The sequence below is a fragment of the Ptychodera flava genome, chromosome 6 (assembly GCF_041260155.1).
Source record: "Ptychodera flava strain L36383 chromosome 6, AS_Pfla_20210202, whole genome shotgun sequence".
Classification (NCBI taxonomy): domain Eukaryota; kingdom Metazoa; phylum Hemichordata; class Enteropneusta; family Ptychoderidae; genus Ptychodera; species Ptychodera flava.
The window spans coordinates 30,455,830-30,476,253 of NC_091933.1; the positions used below are offsets into that span (position 1 = coordinate 30,455,830).

At 40.5% G+C, this 20,424-nt stretch overlaps 2 protein-coding genes across 2 annotated transcripts in view; both read right to left on the reverse strand.

The window, feature by feature from the left end:
* The window catches only part of LOC139135450 (tyrosine-protein kinase abl-1-like), a 160,265-nt gene extending 153,160 nt beyond the window's left edge, over positions 1-7,105 (reverse strand). Inside the window, exon 1 of the mRNA XM_070702835.1 lies at positions 6,903-7,105. The gene's annotated coding sequence lies outside the window, so the exon portion shown is untranslated. The remainder of the gene's footprint in view (positions 1-6,902) is intronic.
* A 4,847-nt stretch (positions 7,106-11,952) lies between these two features.
* LOC139135451 (short transient receptor potential channel 5-like) overlaps positions 11,953-20,424 on the reverse strand; it is a 35,798-nt gene continuing 27,326 nt past the window's right edge. The window contains exons 8-10 of the mRNA XM_070702838.1: positions 17,157-17,330; positions 16,423-16,464; positions 11,953-15,864 (exon numbers count right to left, since the gene is read on the reverse strand). Of these exons, the coding sequence (XP_070558939.1) occupies positions 15,421-15,864; positions 16,423-16,464; positions 17,157-17,330 (660 nt within the window). The 3' untranslated portion in view covers positions 11,953-15,420. The remainder of the gene's footprint in view (positions 15,865-16,422; positions 16,465-17,156; positions 17,331-20,424) is intronic.

A 20,424-nucleotide genomic window follows, 5' to 3' on the forward strand; every position in this document is an offset into this window, starting at 1 on the left:
CAACGGCGACGTGGATGAAATTGGACTAGAGCTCAGATAATGTGGGCCTTCACTCACCGCTATCACTGTCGATAAAGGAAATGAAAGAAATACACAGGGAGTGACAACAATAGCATTCGAGGCTACGGTGTGTGGGCAGCATCTTCCGCATATACACTCTTTTCTCCTAATGCATAAACCTTTAACCTTTGAATCGGATACACTATAATTAACCCTTTGAGTGCTGTATTTTTCCCACCAAAATTTCAGTGCAACATTTTACCAATTTTTATGACTTTTTCTGTAATTTTTCTGATAATTTTGGACCAAATGAACACAACATTTCATTGGCCACAGTTTTTTATCAAAATGTTGGCAAAAATCTGACAAAAATTGACTTAGGTATATTTTATAAGGATGACAAAAATTGACTTTGGCGCTCAAAGGGTTAACAATGTACTTTGAGGTTGTTCGTTAATTCTAAAATTCTAAGTACCAAGTTTTTTTCTCGATGCGTTTTAATAAAAATACAGGTGTATTGCTATCTATGGTAACTTAAATGGCTTCTTCCACGATTAGTCACATTGCTATGTTCCTTACCCCGCTCTCTAATGTATATATCGTCTTATATCATAATGTTAGAGTACTTAACGCTTGATTATATTTGCTCGTATGAGTTAGCTTAGTACTCAGAAAGTTCTTTATCGGTATCTCATGTCATCAGAATCGTCATGGTAGCCCTGCTGTTAATTAGCAAATACATAATTTTTAAAAATCGAGTCATCAAATTTCTTTCAATGCGTTCCTCATCTCGTAAAAACAGAATCAAAACAGTGCTACCGGGAAGGAAACGCCGTCCAACAATTTTTTTAGCATTAACATAATTATGTTTGACTTCTTATGAGTGTCAGCTTTGCCGAAGCAGGCCTTATTGCCTTACCATCCCTCTTGGAATAAAACGTATTATAAACATAGGTGCAATGTTACGTATAAACTTCCACATTTTATTTGTGGAAGATAATACGGCAGTAAAGTGTCGAAATAGTCAGGGTTTTTTTGAACATATTTCGTCACTATTGCTTGCCACTTTAAGTTCCGTAAATAGAGAATCGTTTACTAAATTGATCTTTTTCCCTTCTCGGGGAAATGTCCAGTACGTAAAGTTAAATGGCGGTTGGAAACACAATCTTCAAAGCCTGCTCTTTTCGAGCAAAAAGAAATCAGATTTGCAAATCTGAAGGATGCTGAACTGGATTTCTTCGAGCTCTACGGACAAAAAAAATCCTGAAAGAAAAAAATACTGCAGATTGAAGGTGGCGATCTTATTATGAGGATTGAGCCGGTCTATTACTTAAGTGCTTTATACTGATCAGGGGATATAGCCTTGGCATTTGGTTTGATTGGATGCAAATAGAATGTTGCAGTCGTGTTTTATTGCTTTCACTGACTGGTCGTAAACCATGCTTATTCGGGGCGTTAAAAGAGCACTTTGTTCAATCTGAACTCCGAACGGTCAGACATTCAGTTGTTTTCAATTGGCTTTCCCGCTGCATATGGCGTTTCCTGCCTTTCATGTTGCGTTTATTCCGAACCGAACCTTGCAGTGGAGAGATTGCATTGGGGGTTATAGTGGGCAGTAGGCCGAATATGATTCGGACAACAACGAGACCACAAAATCTCTACTCATTACATGTACATCGTACATGCTCGCTTAAACCGTCACGTGACAGGGTGGCAGATTAAATAACTCGGAGTAACTCAGTCACTGACTTTGACTGACTGAATGACGATCTAGCTAATTGGCTGACTGATTTATGCGTTTTGGCTTGCAAGCTACCGGGCTTACTGCCTAGACTATGACTGAGTGGTTGTTAATTGAGTGACTAGTTAAAGCGCAGTGGTCGTCGCGCTGCGCGTGCGTGATTTTTTTGTTGATAAACATAAATTTTTGTAAACATAAGTCTTCTCAACTTCAATAGGAGTGAGATGGGAGCAGTCCCCCACTTTGTTAAGGCCATTGTAAGACTCAACATCATGCAATAGTAAAATATTAAGATCGGAAACGAACTTCAGTGGTGTACTTCTATCTATAAACTCGTGTAGAGCTACGAACATTGGGACACTACACTCAGCAAATTTATTGTCGCTGAGTTTACTGCACGCAGACACAGTGAACAAAAAGCTTTGATCGCGCGCATTCACGTTGGTTGTACACAATACTATGTACAGTACAGTGAAAATACATAACTAAAATGATCAACATTGCCTATAGGCCTATATGTAGACCAGCAACAAGCACAATGCCTAACACAAAAATTACACTCAAGACCATGATCGGCAAGCCAGAGCAGGACACGAGAGATGTTGTTGGGAGACGGTCACCACGTTGACGTACACGGATATAGAGAATCCGGTCCCACAACGTACCGGCCCGCGACGACTTGGCCCACAACCAACTGTTGATCACCATGTCTTACTTCTCCTAGTATTACGTGGTAAGAAATAGTAAAATGACAGGAAACAATAGAAAAAAACGAGCGGGTTTTCGCGGCATTTGGCAGGAAAATTGCACGGATACACCGTGCATAGACGTATCGAGAGATCCTTTGCCCCGGTCCTGTGCACGGTCATGGCAGTGATCCAACCGCTAGCTGGTGTAGGCCTACCGGTGATGGGCAAACGTCTTTGTTGTACCTCCTGATTGCCGGGTAGGTGTAAATCCTCTTTCAAGTGAGATAACCCTCACATAACAAGAAGACCTATGAAAGGTCCTTCCCTTGACTTGATACCTGTACTCGGAATTCTCGTTTGCACCCCCAAACGGGGTAATCTTTGTAGTTGAGTTGGATTCTCCACAGCCGCGTGAAGCGCGCCATATACCCGGTTTGACACGGACGTTCATACATACCACGGAACGGAACAGATGCAGAGATGCTTCTTGCTGCAGCAGGCATTGCTCTGCGAGCTGTAGCAGGGCTCGAACTTAACGGTTGCCCGCTTGCCCGGGGCAACTAAAACCTGACATCGGGCTGGTAAAAATAAATTACACTTGCCCGGTCGGGCAAGTGATAGACTTTGATCAAATTTACATGTTCTGGGAATAAAAAACTCAAGAAACTTTGTGGAACAATGTTCGCTACTGAGTTTCAAGTAACTGAAACGGGTATCACAACCGACAAGCCGGACGTCAACATTCAGCAAGTGATATCCAGTTGTTGTCTTTCCTCCCTCGGGAAGTCTAATTCATTAACGTATTACTTGCACTTGTTTGTCGCTAGTGACTCCCAGGGGGTGTTGGTCAGTAATATCAACAGCCACTTTGCACATGGTGGCCTGACTGAGACAACGCAGACTGTAAGTCATAGCGAAGCAAAGCACCCTGTTTTCATGTATATTTTTGAAATCTACGCCAGATAAAGTCACAGATTCCGGAACAGGATCTGTGTCAGGGGATTCAGTACAGGTTCAACCGGCTGGCCACTCAGAAATCGACGGTGATAAAGCTAATGGCGCGATCGCAGCATCGAGTTCAGTGGAAAGTTATTGTGCAGAAGCAGAAGTGCGATATGTATATATGAAAGGAAACGACAACGGAAGTTTCAAAACTTCAGGAAAAGAGATTTGCTGATGCAAATATCAATTGATGGGCCACCCCTTCAGCTATATGACCCCAATCCTGCACTAGAATATTGGTGGACGAGTGGGCAGAGATCACGAAGACCAACACTAATGGATCGTAAAAATAAACACGATTATCAATACAGACAAAACAGAACTTGCATTGATATGATGCTGTCGGCCACATTTTGAGATTGCTTGGTCTTCGTGATCTCTGCCCAAACAGACAAAAAAAAATCGGGCAAGTAAGTTTGTTCATCGGGCAAGTAAATTTCTGGAAACTTGCCCGCAGGGCAAGTAGGTAAAAAAGTTAAGTTCGAGCCCTGTGTAGATTTCTGTAGTTTGGGTTGTTGTCTTTGTACTCCTGTCGGGCCTCTTGAAATGAAAGCTCTCGTCCTTGCTAGCGATGTCGAAACTAGAGTCCGGTCGTTGATAGTCTGTTGGCGTATACATGCGTACGTCTAGCTCTATGGCTCGAGCGATAACAGTAGCCGAGCCCAATTCAACTGATTCAAGAAAATCGTGAGCAAATGCGATCTCAATCCAGCGTGCAATTATTGTTCAATATTCAGCAGATATTTAACTTAGATTAATTGACCTTTTATCGCGTGTAACATTTGGTTAGTTGGTATACTTGTGACAGATCAGCCGCCATTTTAACAAGCGGCAATATCGCAAACATTACAATCAACCCGTAACATGTGCGGCGTTCTTGGATTTGTTTACAACAGAGGGGGACCCCCTCAGGAGGATGCGCAGCGCGACGACCACTGCGCTTTAAGTGAGGCCTGTAGCTGACAACAAACTCACTATTCATTGACTTTTTGTCAAGGCAAATTGATGAAATAACAATAACAACAACAACAACAACAACAACAACAATAATAATAATAATAATAATAATAATAATAATAATAATATCGAATCGTTTTTATTATTGCTTATAATACTGTTTAAATATATGACTCAGTCATATTGACATTACAACCCGCCAGTCACAGCATCCCATTAAATGCCACTCGACTCTTGAGGGAAACTCACAACTCCAAGTGCCTGGGGTCCTTCCATACAATATGTCACCATCTGACATAGTGAACCATCGACAACACTTATTGGCTTCAGAAAACGACGTTTTAAGGAAGGGTCTGTGTACAAGATACGTGCAAATACTGATGGAGGATATGCTGTTTATAACTGGTAGATAAATCAGAGCTAATGATATTGATCGAAGAGAACGTGTTTCCCGGGACGAAAACTCGAAAAAAATCCATAGTCACTGCACAATCTAAAGATGAAGCTTGCAGTTAATATCCCCGCTGCATTGTCGAATGAACTTAATTATTGCAAAGGCTGCAGTGAGTCCTCAAAGGCATTCTACGTGCACGATTTATTGGATCTGTATCGCATGGACACGGATGCGTCGCATTTCATTGAGAATTATGTCCGTTAAGTACATCCACGTTATAAAAAGGACTTAAGTCTATTGATGGCGGAAAAAAGGAGAAAAAAAAAACTTTCAACAGAAAAGCATTCAATCTCGTTAGGGATTTACTGCGCCATGTTGCAGGTCGCTCTTCTCTTTCATGCAAATAGCAGCACGTCATCATTCGGTTTAGCTTCTCCGTTTCATTTTTGCGTAAACTCGCCTCTTCCATTCAATTGCTTGCTCTTGCCTGACTTTAGGGTACGTACATAATTTTGCCAATTTGTGCAAACAGCAGGACTGAAACATCGCTAAATCTCCGTGGTTTTTTTTCTTTCCCCCGTTGACATGGAAACAGGCGACCTTCGATGGAAATCATACAACGAATACGCATCAAGCATTTTGCGCGGCGCGGCTTTTCACAAATGCACAGAAAGAGCTTGCCCTGACAACAACTCTGGGCTTCCTGGGAACAAAATCCGGCCGCGAGAAGTTGTCAGTTTCCATTATCGCGATTTTCGAATTGCGTCGGCGATGCCACCGAGTTTCCAACAAGGGCCCAATAAGTTAAACCCAGAGACTAGACACAATGAATGAAAATGGTATCTTTTCTGCTACATTCTGTCGATTAGTATTCTGATACACCAGGCCTGAAGTTAAAGGGTACATTTGTTTGTATTTGAACTTCTTTAATCGTTTTAATAGAATTTATGATGATAGGTTTCTAATAACATGAGACGTGTTAAGGCATAGAAGTATAAAGTGATGGAATTACGACAAAAATCACCGATCGCCATGGTGAACACGTATCCTCACGGTGTTCTTTTCACCCATGACAGAGATAAGCTTATGTGCAATTCAATGTCTTTTTCGAGGGTGCAAAAGTTTGAGTTCAAAGGTCAGTCTTATATACAGCTCTCCATGGGCTACGCACAGCGTATAGCCATCTTTGTCCATTGAGTTAGCGGTATTAAGCTGCGGTTTTACGAACAAGCGGGTCGCGTTCCGACAATCCCTGATAACTTTTACAACAGTATAGCCAGAGTATGCCATCTACGTGGGGGCTATGTCGTCACCACCTATTAAATGAAAATTGATTTACATCAACGAATACGTTGCCTTTCCGATTATTAACTCAGCACACGTTTTTCTTACACACTGCCCGTACCTGGGCAATAAATCAAGATGTAATCCTAGGATATTGTCTGGTGAAAACTGTTCCGCGTGCATATTTTAGTGTCGTTAGTGTGTCCCAAATTGAAGTCCCATGTAGTGTTTATCTCACTGTCAGTATCATTTGCCAGAGAAAAGCCATGTTTTCTTGAAACGTCCAATTGAATTAGCTTTAAAACTGCATGGGCTGAAATGTATAGATCTGCATAGCGACTCGAGCCGCCATGTTATTGGGATTTATCCTGTCAGGTTGGTTCTCTGCTGGCGGGTTGCTTAAATGAATTTCCCCGGTATACCGCCCCTTTACATGGTATGTAGCTACGGCATCCAATTAATTCAATCAAACCACCAGTCCTCACTATAGCCCATGTTCGAAAGGTTCAAGCGAAAAACAAATACCACAATCAGATGTTTAAACCAGCTTGCGAACATTCTTCTCGACAAGAGGCCAGTATGAATATAATTCCTCTATATAAGGAAGATAAGACGCTTTGCAACGCAATAATATAATATGGACGACAGAACAGATGTAGCGCGATCATAAATTTTCGTCAGAAATATTTGTCCAGGCGCTTGTTGTAGAGTATGCTTTACATAGGTCTGCTTGCAGAAATTGAAAGCTGTTGTAAAGCTAAGCCAAAGTTTGTTCAGTAATTCAGTGTGGAACAAAGCTCCAGTCTGAGAATAGAAAAAAGGAAAATATACTCACATTGACAGTAACTAGTTGACTTTCTCAGGAGCAGTTTTCGGGGAAAATCCAGTCATTTGAGATGTAAGGAGTAGCTTGAAACAGTCACATTGCCAGGCACGGAATAGCAGTTTGCAGATTATGCACACACACCACTCAGAGGCAGCACCTGCCCAGATCGGCTAAAGTAATCACAAAACAGACACCCGGGTGTATACTGCTGTACCGTGTTCTGTGTCAGAAAATTACACAGCGCTATAATCTTCTATTCAAACCATAGATAGACTCTCGCTAGAGAATTTTCCCTTGTCATAAGTTGTGATGGCCGTCTCCAGCTGTTCCTATTTTACGTCCTTTAAACTTATGTTAATAACCCCGTGACGTAAATGGCGCACAACCTATGGCATTGCTCTGCTGCGGCAGACGACCGTCATTGCAATGGGTCTTATTTTGGCGCGAAGATAAATAACGAACGGGCGATGCATTCGATATGAAATCAAATTGCAGGTATACCCTGAAGTGGAATAGAAGGAAATTAAGCTTTTTGTACTTCAATTGTGCCAGATTGTCTCTATACTTTCATCCCAAATGGATTGTCTGGGAACCGTGATCAAGAGTCTGACCTTTATCAACGAAAAGGTTGCAAAACTCGGCTGTAGCACACAACGGAGCAGTTATACTTGTGTCTGAAGAAGACCATAAAACCAAAACGATATACAAATGAGCGAAGATAAAGTAAAGGCTGCGAGGAGGGGCGGATTTCTGTACTACTCTGATAAAAGTTTTGAATATTATGATTGGGCACCACGTTGACAATGTAGTGTTTTGATTTTTTAATGCGAATTCAAATTGTTTCACCGGATTAGCTTCACTTCAGACGTCTCGTTAACATTCTAGGGCGGATCGAGGAGCGATAACAAGGAAATGAAGCAAATTTCTGCTCATTTCAAATTTCGTCTCATCGTTATAGACAGTCTGGATATACTGTATATGTGACAATGATGCTCTTGTGGTAGACAACAAAGCCCGGTATTCGACACGCAGATTGTGAATTCAATCAGTCGTTACATTGACATTTTAATAGACTCACTGGCCATACGTCATCGAGTGTGGGATTGGTGATAACACTAGTGTGCACTTAGATATTTTGAATAAAACTAAGCCTGTTTCTCTCAGTTAGTGCTCTGAACTCCAACTTCTTACGTCGATGGCCTGGTCAGTCACCGACCATAACAGTGACGTTAATATTTGTAAAACGCAGACGCTATATTTGACAGTGTGTCGTGGTCTGAGATAACACACGAGTACGAGTGTTTTGGTCGGCTGCTCTTTGAGTCGCGCTTCTTTCAAATCTTCGGCACTTTGGTATTTCGCCGATGAGAGTAACCGGTAGCGACAAACGAAGCCTACAGATTGAATTCTCAATGGAAACCGTATGGAGGAGACAAAATAAGCCCAGATTAATGACCTCATAATCCTTCTTGTGATGGATTCTCCCTTTTATATGCCGGCTTACGACAGAAAAAGAAAACTATGAAGATGAAATGAGCGCTTTTATTTGTTTATTTTCCTTACAAAATTGGATACATATTTCTCGAGTCGCGCCTTTTTCTGCTTACACACCATCCATACACGGGCGAATTTCCTCAATTACTTCTGTTCTTGAGAGTCTTTTTATACTCCAGTCAAAAGGGAGTCAAATGGAACTTAAATGTAAGAAATATTTATTATCATATACCCACATTCACGTGCCTGTGTAAAGCTATGGGAGAAAGAGCCCTCAGATCCGTGCATTTTTTTACGTATCACGCCCCGGCCCGGTGCCCAAATATGGGCAATCGCGTGCATTTCTGAACTATCTCGATTCCGGTTACTACGCGCGTTGCTATCCGCAAACGTTCCATTCGTACACAAAGCCAGCGCGAGATTTGGAAAACGTCTGCTCGCTCAGATCGTAGTTGCGCGTGGCGACAGTGGAGTCGCGCTGATAACATCGGCTTTTATTTCTAAATTCTAGTGAAATCCTGTGTGTACTAAGGGCGTGCCTGTTCAGTATTAAATTACAAGAAACTGACATCACGCATTTGTCCTTCTTACATCTCGATTTCAGCCTTGATCTCTGTTGGTCACGTATAGTACGCATATTGCTTTGCGCGTTCTAGAATTCTGCAGGTAAACAAATGACATCATTATGTATGTCAATCCGCGACGGGAAGCGGCCATCGATCGTATTTATGAAAAACTGACACAAAAGGCGATGAATTTCTCCAAAACGATGCTGAATATTATGTAAACTACATGCTTATCATTCCATAAGGTATATGATAAAACCTTTACGGCCCTGATACGGCTTTTGCGACCCTTGGTCGTACGGCGTACGGGCCCTCGCACGCTCGGGCCCTTCCGCCGTACGACCTCGGGCCGCAAAAGCCGTATCAGGGCCGTAAAGATTATAATGTAACCCAGATAAGTTTGTACACCATCTATAGACATCGTCTGTTTTATTGTGTCTTTATCTGCACCGTCACAGCGGATTCCATATTGTAAACGGGGTGAGCTCACGTTTTTTTCGAAATACGTGTCACCATCTGTTACTACATCAAACAATATATTTAAATCCATGCGATTCTAAACGATTTAACTTTGTTGTTTTTATTGCGTTTGAAAAGTGAATTCACTAATCGTGACCGTTCATGCCGATTTGACGATATTTATGGCTGTTCCTTCTTGTTCGTCGATTGTCTTCTGATGGCCCAGAAATTCCTAACATATGCTAATTATATTGATGGGAATATCGATCTTAGCTTTAACTGTAATTTTTTTTTATTTCAAAGGTACACAAACTTTTATTTCTGATATTCATAAAGTATGTTGCTTTGTCGGAAAACACACGAAGCACAAAAATGAAGCACAGGACAGTATACATATTTTAAATATAAACTGAACTTATCCAGCAGTAGCGGCGAGTCACTGACACGAAAAATCCTTCGATATTGTGAGTGAATTTGTCTGCAAGCAAATAATATAATTACCGGTTTTATCCTACCATCTTCCTTACGTTTCAAGTGTATCCTCTAAAGTCTCTCTCGAAAAGCAAAAGATAACCGAAACATGTATATGAAGTCAATTTTCTCCCGAACTAATACCACAAGCGACACTTTTAATATATACTCTGAGTTCTGCTGTAACTTTGTTCTGAATTTTTCAAAGTATCCTGCAAAGAAGTACAGCTCAAATATATAAAAACAAATTTTAAAAGGATAATTTGATTTCAATTTTAAGCCTGTTTTGGTAATTTAAACCAATCGCCGGCATTAGATTAGTCGGCGAAACACAGTCTAAAGATAAGCCCGATATAAAGACACGCCGAAAGCAAACTATACATAATGGGCGGGAAAAGAAGTCGGCAACTGAGAGGTTAAATTGGCGCGCTGACTTTTTTTCATCATTAAAGATTTACATTGTTCGAAGGATGTGCCGTGTAACAGTGTAAGCATGTTTTGCGTACGAGTAAAAAGGGATCAGCTGCCGTGTCACCTTCCTTCGTTCGATTTGGATGCAAAACGAGCTTCCCACATACCATCGTGCCTGACAAAAATACTTACGAAATGCACATTCTAATTGAAGTGTGAACGAGGAAAAAAGTTCTCGTTCACTCGGCGTTCTCAATGTACACGGCATGATTAAGTTCTTACTTAGCTCGGCTAGAAACACATGGTATCACCATAGATTTTTAAGGGTATTTTTTGTACGAGTACAATAATGTTTTCCGCTTATTATCACAGCGTTTGGTAAACAGCTTTCATCGACAAAATTAATAAGAACCGTTTAAGTGTTCTAATATGCCACAGGGGAAAAACTAGAGTCATTAAAATTCGAATTTATTGAGCCCTGGCATATATACAACACTTACATATTGGTACGTAAGTGTCGTGCCGTGACGTCAGAGTGTGACGATGAACACACGGATACAAATAGATTGGTAAGCTTAATTTCTATTTGCTCAAACATTGTTCTATTATCCTATCCGATGAGAGTTTTTCCCGATAAAAGTTTCATTTCCAATTCAACACCATTCTTATATCATTAAATATCAGATGAATTAATATTTAAGAAATCCAGGGGTTCTTGTCTTGCAAGCGACACTTGAGATATTTAAATGAAAGTGTCGCGTATGCTGGAATGACTCACCGAAATACGTCATTTATCTCAATCATTACTAACTGTTTCTACTTAATTTTGTGAAGAAAACAGACTCAAAAGAACGTGGAACATTCGCTTGAACTGAAATATTTAGGAAAACTATTATGTCATGTGTCTTTCCCAGAGGGGTAATAGCCGCTGATCGACTCTCGTTCAAGTTATCGGAGGTGCGATTATGATTAGCGGCCATGATTGCTCATCAGTTGTGTGTCGTGGCCATTGCGTTCGATGTAACTTATAAAATATAGACCGTTGAACTCCATTCTTATCCTTCCTGGTGGACTCTAGCAGATGATGGTGTCACAGTTAAGACGGAAGCGTTCCTTCACTGCATCACTTGCATGTCCTTGCCTATTAGAAAGACAGTGACAAGGACGGTACCCCGGATCTCCGTTTGAACTGCTACAAAAATATCGCTTGATCACAAACTCTTCAAAATTACCACAACGATGTAGGCTAACCTTCCCATACCATCTAAGGATATGGAGGCAATCCTCGGTGAATTTAGAGAAGTAGGGTCATTTCCGCTAATTTGAAATAATCGGAAGGTCATGATATAAATACAGGCGGTCGGCTGTGTTGAAAAGCTCCCTCAATTTACTTCAGGCACGTACAGAGCCCTCGAGTGACGTGTCCAGATTAATCTGACTCCAATCCTGTCTCAGTGGCGGCTTTGGTAGAGAGGTTTTTGAAGTCTGCTGTTTACAAAGAGATCCGGCTGGACGCCAATGTGATCCAGGTCTTGGTTGCAGACAGCTAGCAGCAGAACACTATGTAGTCAAGATAGAGCCTCTGAGTGGCACCTAAAGCCTTTTGCGTAACAGAGTCTCGCCTTGCAGCGAGAAAGAAGGACAAACTCTCGTCAACGAACGCAAAGACACTAAACTTTATTGCAATTTACAACTATCACCATATCAAATGGGCCTCTGCTAAGGCCTCGTTCCGGATTTGTCTCGGAGATGATTAATTGCAGATGCTATACTTTCAAAGAATTTTAAAAGCCCGTTAACAAGGTTCAGAACAAATGAAACAATACCTTATCTGGGAAAAAAGTGTTTTGGTGAATTAGTTGACAATGAAACTACATACTAAGTAGTCTGCAAAAACCGACGATAAAAAATCAGCTATGTCCATTGCACAGCCCTTGGTGGCTATTTAAAATTGTCACACGCCCTCTACGGTCACATGTAAAACACGTTTTACAGAATGTGATGCGTTTTACAGAATAGGATGCGGGTTATCGAATCTCGCAATGTCTTACCATTTCCGCTAATTCTGCCTTGGCATTTCATTATTTGACTGATCGAAAACTGACCAATATCTACAAAAGCACAAAAACGCCAGTATTTTATCAGGTCTTATCAAGAAGGACAAAACACCTAGAAAATACAAAGGAAATAACACACCTTTGATACTGGCAAACAAAGCCACGGGACACGTGTAAAAAGTTTGAAATTTTAAAATAGAACTTGCCCTAAGTTTTCCGTGCCCTGAAAAGTAAAAGATGTACATGTGTTTCTGCACGAGCTGATGCAGAAATACTATTTCTAGTGGAATAATAAAAATTACATAAAATATGACGAGAAATGATTTGTTCATCAGAACAATAGAATCTGACACGTGATAATTTGTCTGAAACGGTTTTTACAAAAAATGTGCCTCGGCACGACACGGAAGGAAAACGAAACAAAAATCACAAACAGTTCGTAAAATATCAAGCACATGTCAACTCCATTAAAACAGCTCGAACCCAAAGCCAAAGGACGAAGGGCACTACTGTTGCAGAAACATGAATGCTTTAGAGCGATCCATTCCATGCAAGTTCGTGGACAGGAAATGAAAAATAAAAGATCTTGCCAGTACAAGTGTTGTAATGGTAAAGAGAACCATAAAATGGAGAAAATATACCTACAAGTAGCTAAATTACACAAAATTTTGATATAACAGGCTCGTTTATCACCACAACATAAATCATCTGTATTGATATAGTTGATTAAAAGTACTGATGTGAACCAGAGTACACAACTGATCAACTGACTCGACTCAATTGAAGTAACTCGAATTCAAAGAACTCCATTATAAGACAATAAAAAAAACTGACATATATTTACAAAGTCTTTATAATTTAATATACTGCCTGACCGAAGCCTTTGGCTATTCATTATGAGAGAAGTTATCAAATTATTTTTCTTTTCCTGTCATTCTTTCTTGTCGTGTTTTTACCTTTCTTTCCAATATGCTCTTCGCTTGTACAGTTTACCCTGGAAAGTTAAGCTGGAAAGGTCTCAGTGAGGTTCCATTAAAGAAAACAGGGTCGCTCCTGTGATATCGATTTCAAAGAAACAAAACTGCAGCCTGAGGCCATTGTTTGTCCATGCTTTTGCTTCACGATTTGAGCTTTCGTGTTGCTTGATGCTTTCAGTGGTCAATCATATCTGTCGTGTATGGTAGCTGACTACGACACTTTACCCTTCTGTGATGATGGCGCTATTTTGTCTGTGGTGTAGCAAATCCAAAACCACCATTTGCTGCGCCGTTTTAGGGGTTTGCTTGCTGTGACACCCTGCTGTTTGAAACCGGCGAGCGACAGGTCAAGAAGAGAGACATGTCATCATCGGCCAGGGTACCATCGGAATCTAGATATATGCTGAGAAAATGTGGTAACAGAAATACACCTCGAGCCTCACACACAGACGGCACAAGTTCTATAATTTTCAAAATAATTGGGGTTCAGAAGTCTACATTTTTGGCCATATACTAATGTCAAGTCTCAAAATTTGTTACAAAATGATTGGTTAAAATAGTGCTTAGATGCTTCGGTACATATTATGTTTACGCTTTCTATGGCAGAGTCCCCTGGATTTCCTGTTGAAACGGCTTCGCTAGCAAACTGAAAATAATTATAATGACTTACATTGCCGTAAAATTGTACACTAAATTCACCGTGCAACATTCACATTTTCAAATTGTTTGTGGTTGTTGACGGTGATTTTTCGGACCCTTGTTCATACGTGTGCCATGAAGAACACGAAATCGGTAACTTCGTTTCAATAATCCGTAAGACTCATAGACCTTATGCTCGTCAAGTAATGCACCATTATGTTTCGCCTGTGACTAACTCAAGGTAAGTATTTTCTTTTTTCCCCTTTATAATTGCATATGTCGTAGGCGGAAGATTGTGGACAATAGATGTAAGTGAGGAAACTGTAGGGTTCTCATCTTCTTTTTTGAGACATATCGAAATATTACGTCATATCCTATCAGTCAAGTTGATTAAGACTATAGCATATATAAGTTGGCGTAGACTCCTCGAAAAATCCTTGACGAATGACGTTTAAATTGAGTGTGAAGAAAACGGTGTGTTGATGACCAACTAATGAAAATGCACAACGATAAAATTATCAAAGTCACTAAAATAATTGCCGGGTCAGCATTTTTTTCGCAGTTTCTTTTGTAAAGAAGAAAATAATCTTGCCATGTCATGTTGGAATCTAGAGTGAGGTGAGACTATTTTTTGAAGTTCGTTTTCGAAATCCTGATTGTAGATTCCGGGTCTCTTTCTGGGTTTTTTTTGGTGAAAGTTTCAAGCAAATGACAATATCACAATGACGATCCCTTGCATTTTTAACTTAAAGTAGGACACTCCGTGTACCAGCACGTAGTCCGATTTATGACCAGAAGACGAATCGCCGCTACCTTGTCAAACGGGGGCGCCCCTGTGCCCTCTTGAACTTTGACGAAAGGTGTTGAGGATTATTCACAAGAACAAAATCAACACTGTGTGAAGGTTGGAAACTCAGAGAACATTTTGTCCCCATCAAGTTGTGAACAATCACAATATCTTGCAATGCAATCTATTTTGGCGCCTATTTTTGCATTCAAATTTCAAGAAAGACAGTTGTGCTTCAAACGTTTGTATAGTTATCGGTCACTTTTCTCGACCTCAAAGTGGCTTTTTCTTTTTAAAATGTCCATATTCGAAGCAAAAAACTGCCTAAATAAATGGGGTTTCGACTGAAAACTTTAATTTGTAGCGAACGTGAGGACGGCAGAATATATGCGTAGTAAAACCCATGGTCCCGTGACAACTTTGGCTGACTGATGCATCGAATTTTTTGAGTGAATTTCCCACGTTCACCCTCCTCTCAGCTATGAGACGTGCATTCTTTTAATTACTTAAGCGAAGAACTCATTTTCCCCGATATAATTATCGAATATGAAACAGAAGATTCATATTCATCATGAATGAAAAAAATAATTCAACTCTTAATTTGTCTTATGTAGTACCGTATACAGCAATGTCGCCCTCTGTAGACCATTTACCATAGTCTCTTTGTTAACCTTCCCATCGTCCTTCCCACCCTCCTAAACTCTCTCCCTCCGATACGTAGTCTTCCTCACCGTCTTCGGACCTGTATCGATCTGCATAGCGCAATGGTCGGCGTATGATGCCCAGATCCATGAGGGTTTGCTGAGTGAGCGGATGCAGCCTCCTTACGTTACTCGGATCTTTCACAAGGTTCCTGAGGGCGTTCTCGATTTCCGTCCCCGGATTGACGCGCTCGATCTTCTTCTCGCTGTTGTCGATCTGCTCTTGGATTTCGGTCATCCGATCGTTCATCGACGTCATGTTCTGCAGGAGGTCGTACTTGAAATTGGACATGTCCAGCTTGATCTGAGAGAAGTACTGCTCCGCTCCACCCAAGCCTCTCTCGTCTTCGCCGTCGGCGCCGCGTTTCCTGTGGAAGAAGTATCGCTGAACCAGCATCTGTACGATCTCCTGGAAACGAAAATAAAGATTGATAGTGAGCGAATGCTGTATTTCAGGTTGACTGCCCGTCAGAATAATTCATTATATTTGGTAAAGTTGACTGACCTTGTGACCTTGATTCTCGATCAATCGTTACGTAGCTTGCTCTGCTCAACTCACTTTTGTCTTTATGTTTTCTCTACTTATTTGTGTATTTGTATTAAATGTGTCCTGTTATGTGGCTTCTTCTGTCGAATTTTTGATGTATGAAAAATTAAAAATTTGCTTTCTACCAGTATACCGAAATCAAAGAGCGCTTTAAGTATTTGCGTGTCCCACCAACATATTTTGGGTAAAATATAATCTTTTATATTTTGCAACGGGTAATCATCAAAATTCGTAATCAGTTTCACCAATACGAGGCCAAATTCTCCTGCAAAAACGTGAGATGGACATTGACTGTAATACAAGAATTTAACTGACTATTCACTGAGCCGAACATTAAAATAGCAAATCACCCGAAAGATGTAGCTAGGATTAAAACATCGACATTTCAGCGGAAAGCATTTTAATTCATGCAACACTCACAGTATATTCTCGGTTTTTTCGCTGTATGTGGCTTCGTTTTCTCTGTGAAGGCAGAAGGTGCAAATCAGTCATTACGCAGCGGAACATGAAATAACAATAGATCCTGTTAATGTGGGGAGTTAAATTGACTAAGCTTTCCTTGAATCAGGAATTCAAAAATTGTCAGGAGACTCCCTTAAGCAATTTTCATTTTCATAGCACGATCAATATCGACCAACACGATTTCAAAACAAACTGCCACGCACCAATGGCAATGCTATGTTTGACTTGGTGTCACTGTATACGTTATGGCCACAGAGATTGTAGATTTCTTTGCGGGGGCGTATAGCAGCGGTAAATGGACGATCAAATCAACATTTATATTCGCCACTTGTAAGCGAATCTCCCCTGCCACATAGCTGTTAACATCATGCGACGTTGCTTATGATTCTCAGACATCCCGTGACGATAGCGTTGCCTCAAGGAACAGTTCATGTAATTTGAGAGGTTCAATGGGACAATATACTCGCTCTTTTACAGTTTCCCTTCGCGGTCTCACGCAAAAAGCGCCCACAAATCCAAAACTCGCGTTCTCGATAAGAATATTTAAGCAGCATCAATATCAAAGGAAGCGCCGCCGTGCCGTTGAGTAATTGCAATTATGAAAATTGAGCGACGGTCGTCATGGTAATTTTAATCATTAATTCAACGTTTGTCATTGAAGCATTTAAAAAAAGCGTTGATGAGTCCGGTACCTTTCGCCTCTCCGTGGAATTGCCGTTGACCTTACGCTTGAGTAGTTTAGTCAGTTTCTTGAACGAGTCCACGGTGGGGAAGATGTTGAAGGGTGGTGCTAGGGCCGACATCTTGTCATAGTAGCTCAACCAGAGTCGAGATCGTGAATACTTCCATTCGATGTCCGCATCTTGCTGTGATTACAAAACAGTCAGAACAATACAATTATTATTGAGTGTATATGAGCTGTATTTACATCGCAAGAAAAGTCACGTGAGAGTAAGCATGATCTGTTCAACGCACATGACATTCTTGCCTCGCCCTTGATCGGCCATAAGGCACCCACTTACCATTGATGGACCACCCTGAGTGGTGCAGTACCAATGTACCATTGCTTAAAGAATGCTGGAAAACATCCTTTGAACATTGTCATTTCCTTGAAACTTTCACAAACAACTTGTAATGGGAATTTACTTTCAAACATTTGTCTAAAAAGTGGATGTCACCGTGCTAGACTTCAATATAAGTCCTTTTTCAGTGCGCTGAGAAGAAGAGAAACCTGCTGACTCAGCAGTTTTCCCGGCGCTTCTGATCAGTGTATGTTATTTATGAGACTTAAGGAAATCTGTGTTGAGGCGTCAGGTAAAAGTGTATATGTGATGAGACTACACACATTCTGAGTACAACATTCCTCTCATGTCAAGAAATCATTGCAAGTACTTCTTGTACTGTTGCAAACTCTACGAAATATTTTGATAGCAAAGATGTTTGCTAATTTTCAATAATACTTTACGAGAGTGCTTGTCCAAATTCAAGAAAAACATCAAGAAAATGTCAAAATTACACGTAATTAAGATTACGTGTAGAAGTGTCGTTTGACGTTCGCGTTCTGCACGTCCGTGCTACACCACAGAGAAACATGGACAGAGTGGCAACGCTTGCATGCCTTTTTTGTTCCATGGTCGTCTCAGTAGACTATTGGTTTTTCATATTAAAATGAGCTTCAAAGGTGTTAAACTTTTTGGAGGCTTTGTTTGTGGTTGATAATTACACGAGATTATGCGAAAAATACGACGAGATGGCATTGTACTGCCAGTCACGTAGCAACCATAGTTACTTTGTGAGCTCTCAGGCCAGAAATACTGCTTCACGCCAATCAAAACATAACACGCCAGCAGTTTCATAAATATGTCCTTCCTTGACGCACGTGTAAAAGACGGTATGACTGACCGTAAACCATTGAGTAAAACCAGACAGTATCGATAAAAGACTTTCAAATTTGATTCAAACACACTCATTATATATTCATAAAAATATGAGAGGAATTTTTAAAACGGTAAAACTCACTTTCCTGAAGCTCAAAACACTCCCGTTTTCGCCAGCACGTCAATTCTGCTCAGCACCACACGACAACAACAACACAAACTTTACCGAACATACTTTCGCTTAACAATTGACGAAAATCCGAAAATTACCTAAGGATGCATGGTCGGCACTCTTCGGAAAAGAGAGGCAAGAGCAACCTGAGGCGAGGCGAACATGGATGGGTTACGTAACGACTTCACGCCTTAAACAATACCCGTTGCCACTCTGTCCATGTTCCTCTGTGGCTACACTTACGCGACCTTCCGGTTATCACGTGACAAAGACGCTACGCGTACTGATGGAACGTAATTACGTGTAACTAAACCTCTTTGCATGACCAGCAAAGCACGTTTTTATACACGCAATCTAAAGGTCATTTGTAAACGAATACTTGGAAACTTTGTAGCAATATTTTATAGCAATGTTTCAGTCTTAATAAGGCTCCCTACATGATAAATTTGTCGTAACGCAGTGTGAACTTCATAAAACCAAAGGGCGTGGCGTATTTCTATGAAATGTATCTCAAAAAGTCGGTCAGAAACACAACTTTTTTCATCATATTTCTTGTTCAGTCACTCTGTTCTACCACATGAGCAATTATAAAGAAAACGTTTTTATTTTGCTTAGTCACCAACCGTGACCTTACGCGGCTAAGTCAAGCGTATAAAGACTGCCGAACCTCAAAATCCTTTAAACGCAGGACGATAGCAAAGGTTCAAAGCCTCTTCCAGTCCTCCTACAGTTATTACTTCATGCCTTTTTCCGTAGTTCTAGTAAACCACAAGCTTTTTTTAGTTCATACCTGTAGCACTTTAAGTCCTTATTTTGTCGAGTGAAAGTATTATGTACTCATAACAACGAAACACTTATTTTACCATGTCAACCATGTCATGTTTATTCGCATCTTCCCGGCTAGTTCGGTAGGGCATTAACCGCCACAATTCTTGTATACGCAATGCTTCCTTTTAGTGTCTGAAAATTTAAGAGTTTTGTCGTGGGGCAGACAGGCCCACATTCAAGACTACTAATTTTTGGAATATGTTACCGAGCGTTGTTTAAGTTGTGTGTAAGCAGACTGAGTTTGTTTGGAAGGAGTGGCAAGGATTTTGTGGAAAACAACGACCAAAAGGCGGGGACAGTGGTCAGTTAAAACAGGTCTCATCGTCTTAGACCGTCCCTGTCCTTCCTTTACGATTCATCTCAAGTATTTATCTGCTGTATAGTGACTGTCACTCCTGTCAGGGACACCGCATACTGTCGAACATGACACTTACACCGAGTCGGTAAATAGGGCCGGTACAGACGGTAATATGAATATGTGTACATCATTTAGCAATATTTGGCTTTTTAATATTTTTTAATAAAAACAGGTCCATTAGTCATTCTCCATGTACAAAAAATATACCAAAAACACATACAAACGATCTTTTGAAAAAAATCCATGAAGCATGAAAATACATGCGACGGTGACTGTTGGAATAGATCACTATCGGGCAAGGCGGGAAACTCAGTAAACGTGAGAAAAATACTGACTCTCATTTGAGGAATGAAGAAACTAGCGATCCAAACTCTATTTTTTCAGATGGCGTTGCACTTAACCAACGCACCTTAGCCAAAGCAATTATTTTCATCAAAGATGATATGAATATCAGCTATATTATATTTGATCAAAAAGCAGAGAATCTAAAATTCAGCGTGTTAATTTACTAGAAGGATGAAAAGGGTACGTAATCTGGGCAGGAAACCTCAATTGCGATATTAATGATAAAAATTCATTGAGTCAAAAATTTCAATATCTCAGTTTATGTCGGAAAAAACTGACAATTTGTCTTTCATTATCTATTCTCATTCTGAAATGACAGGGGTCGAAAGACTGACATGCTAAAAGTGATTGAAATCATAATAAGCAAAATTTGACCCAGC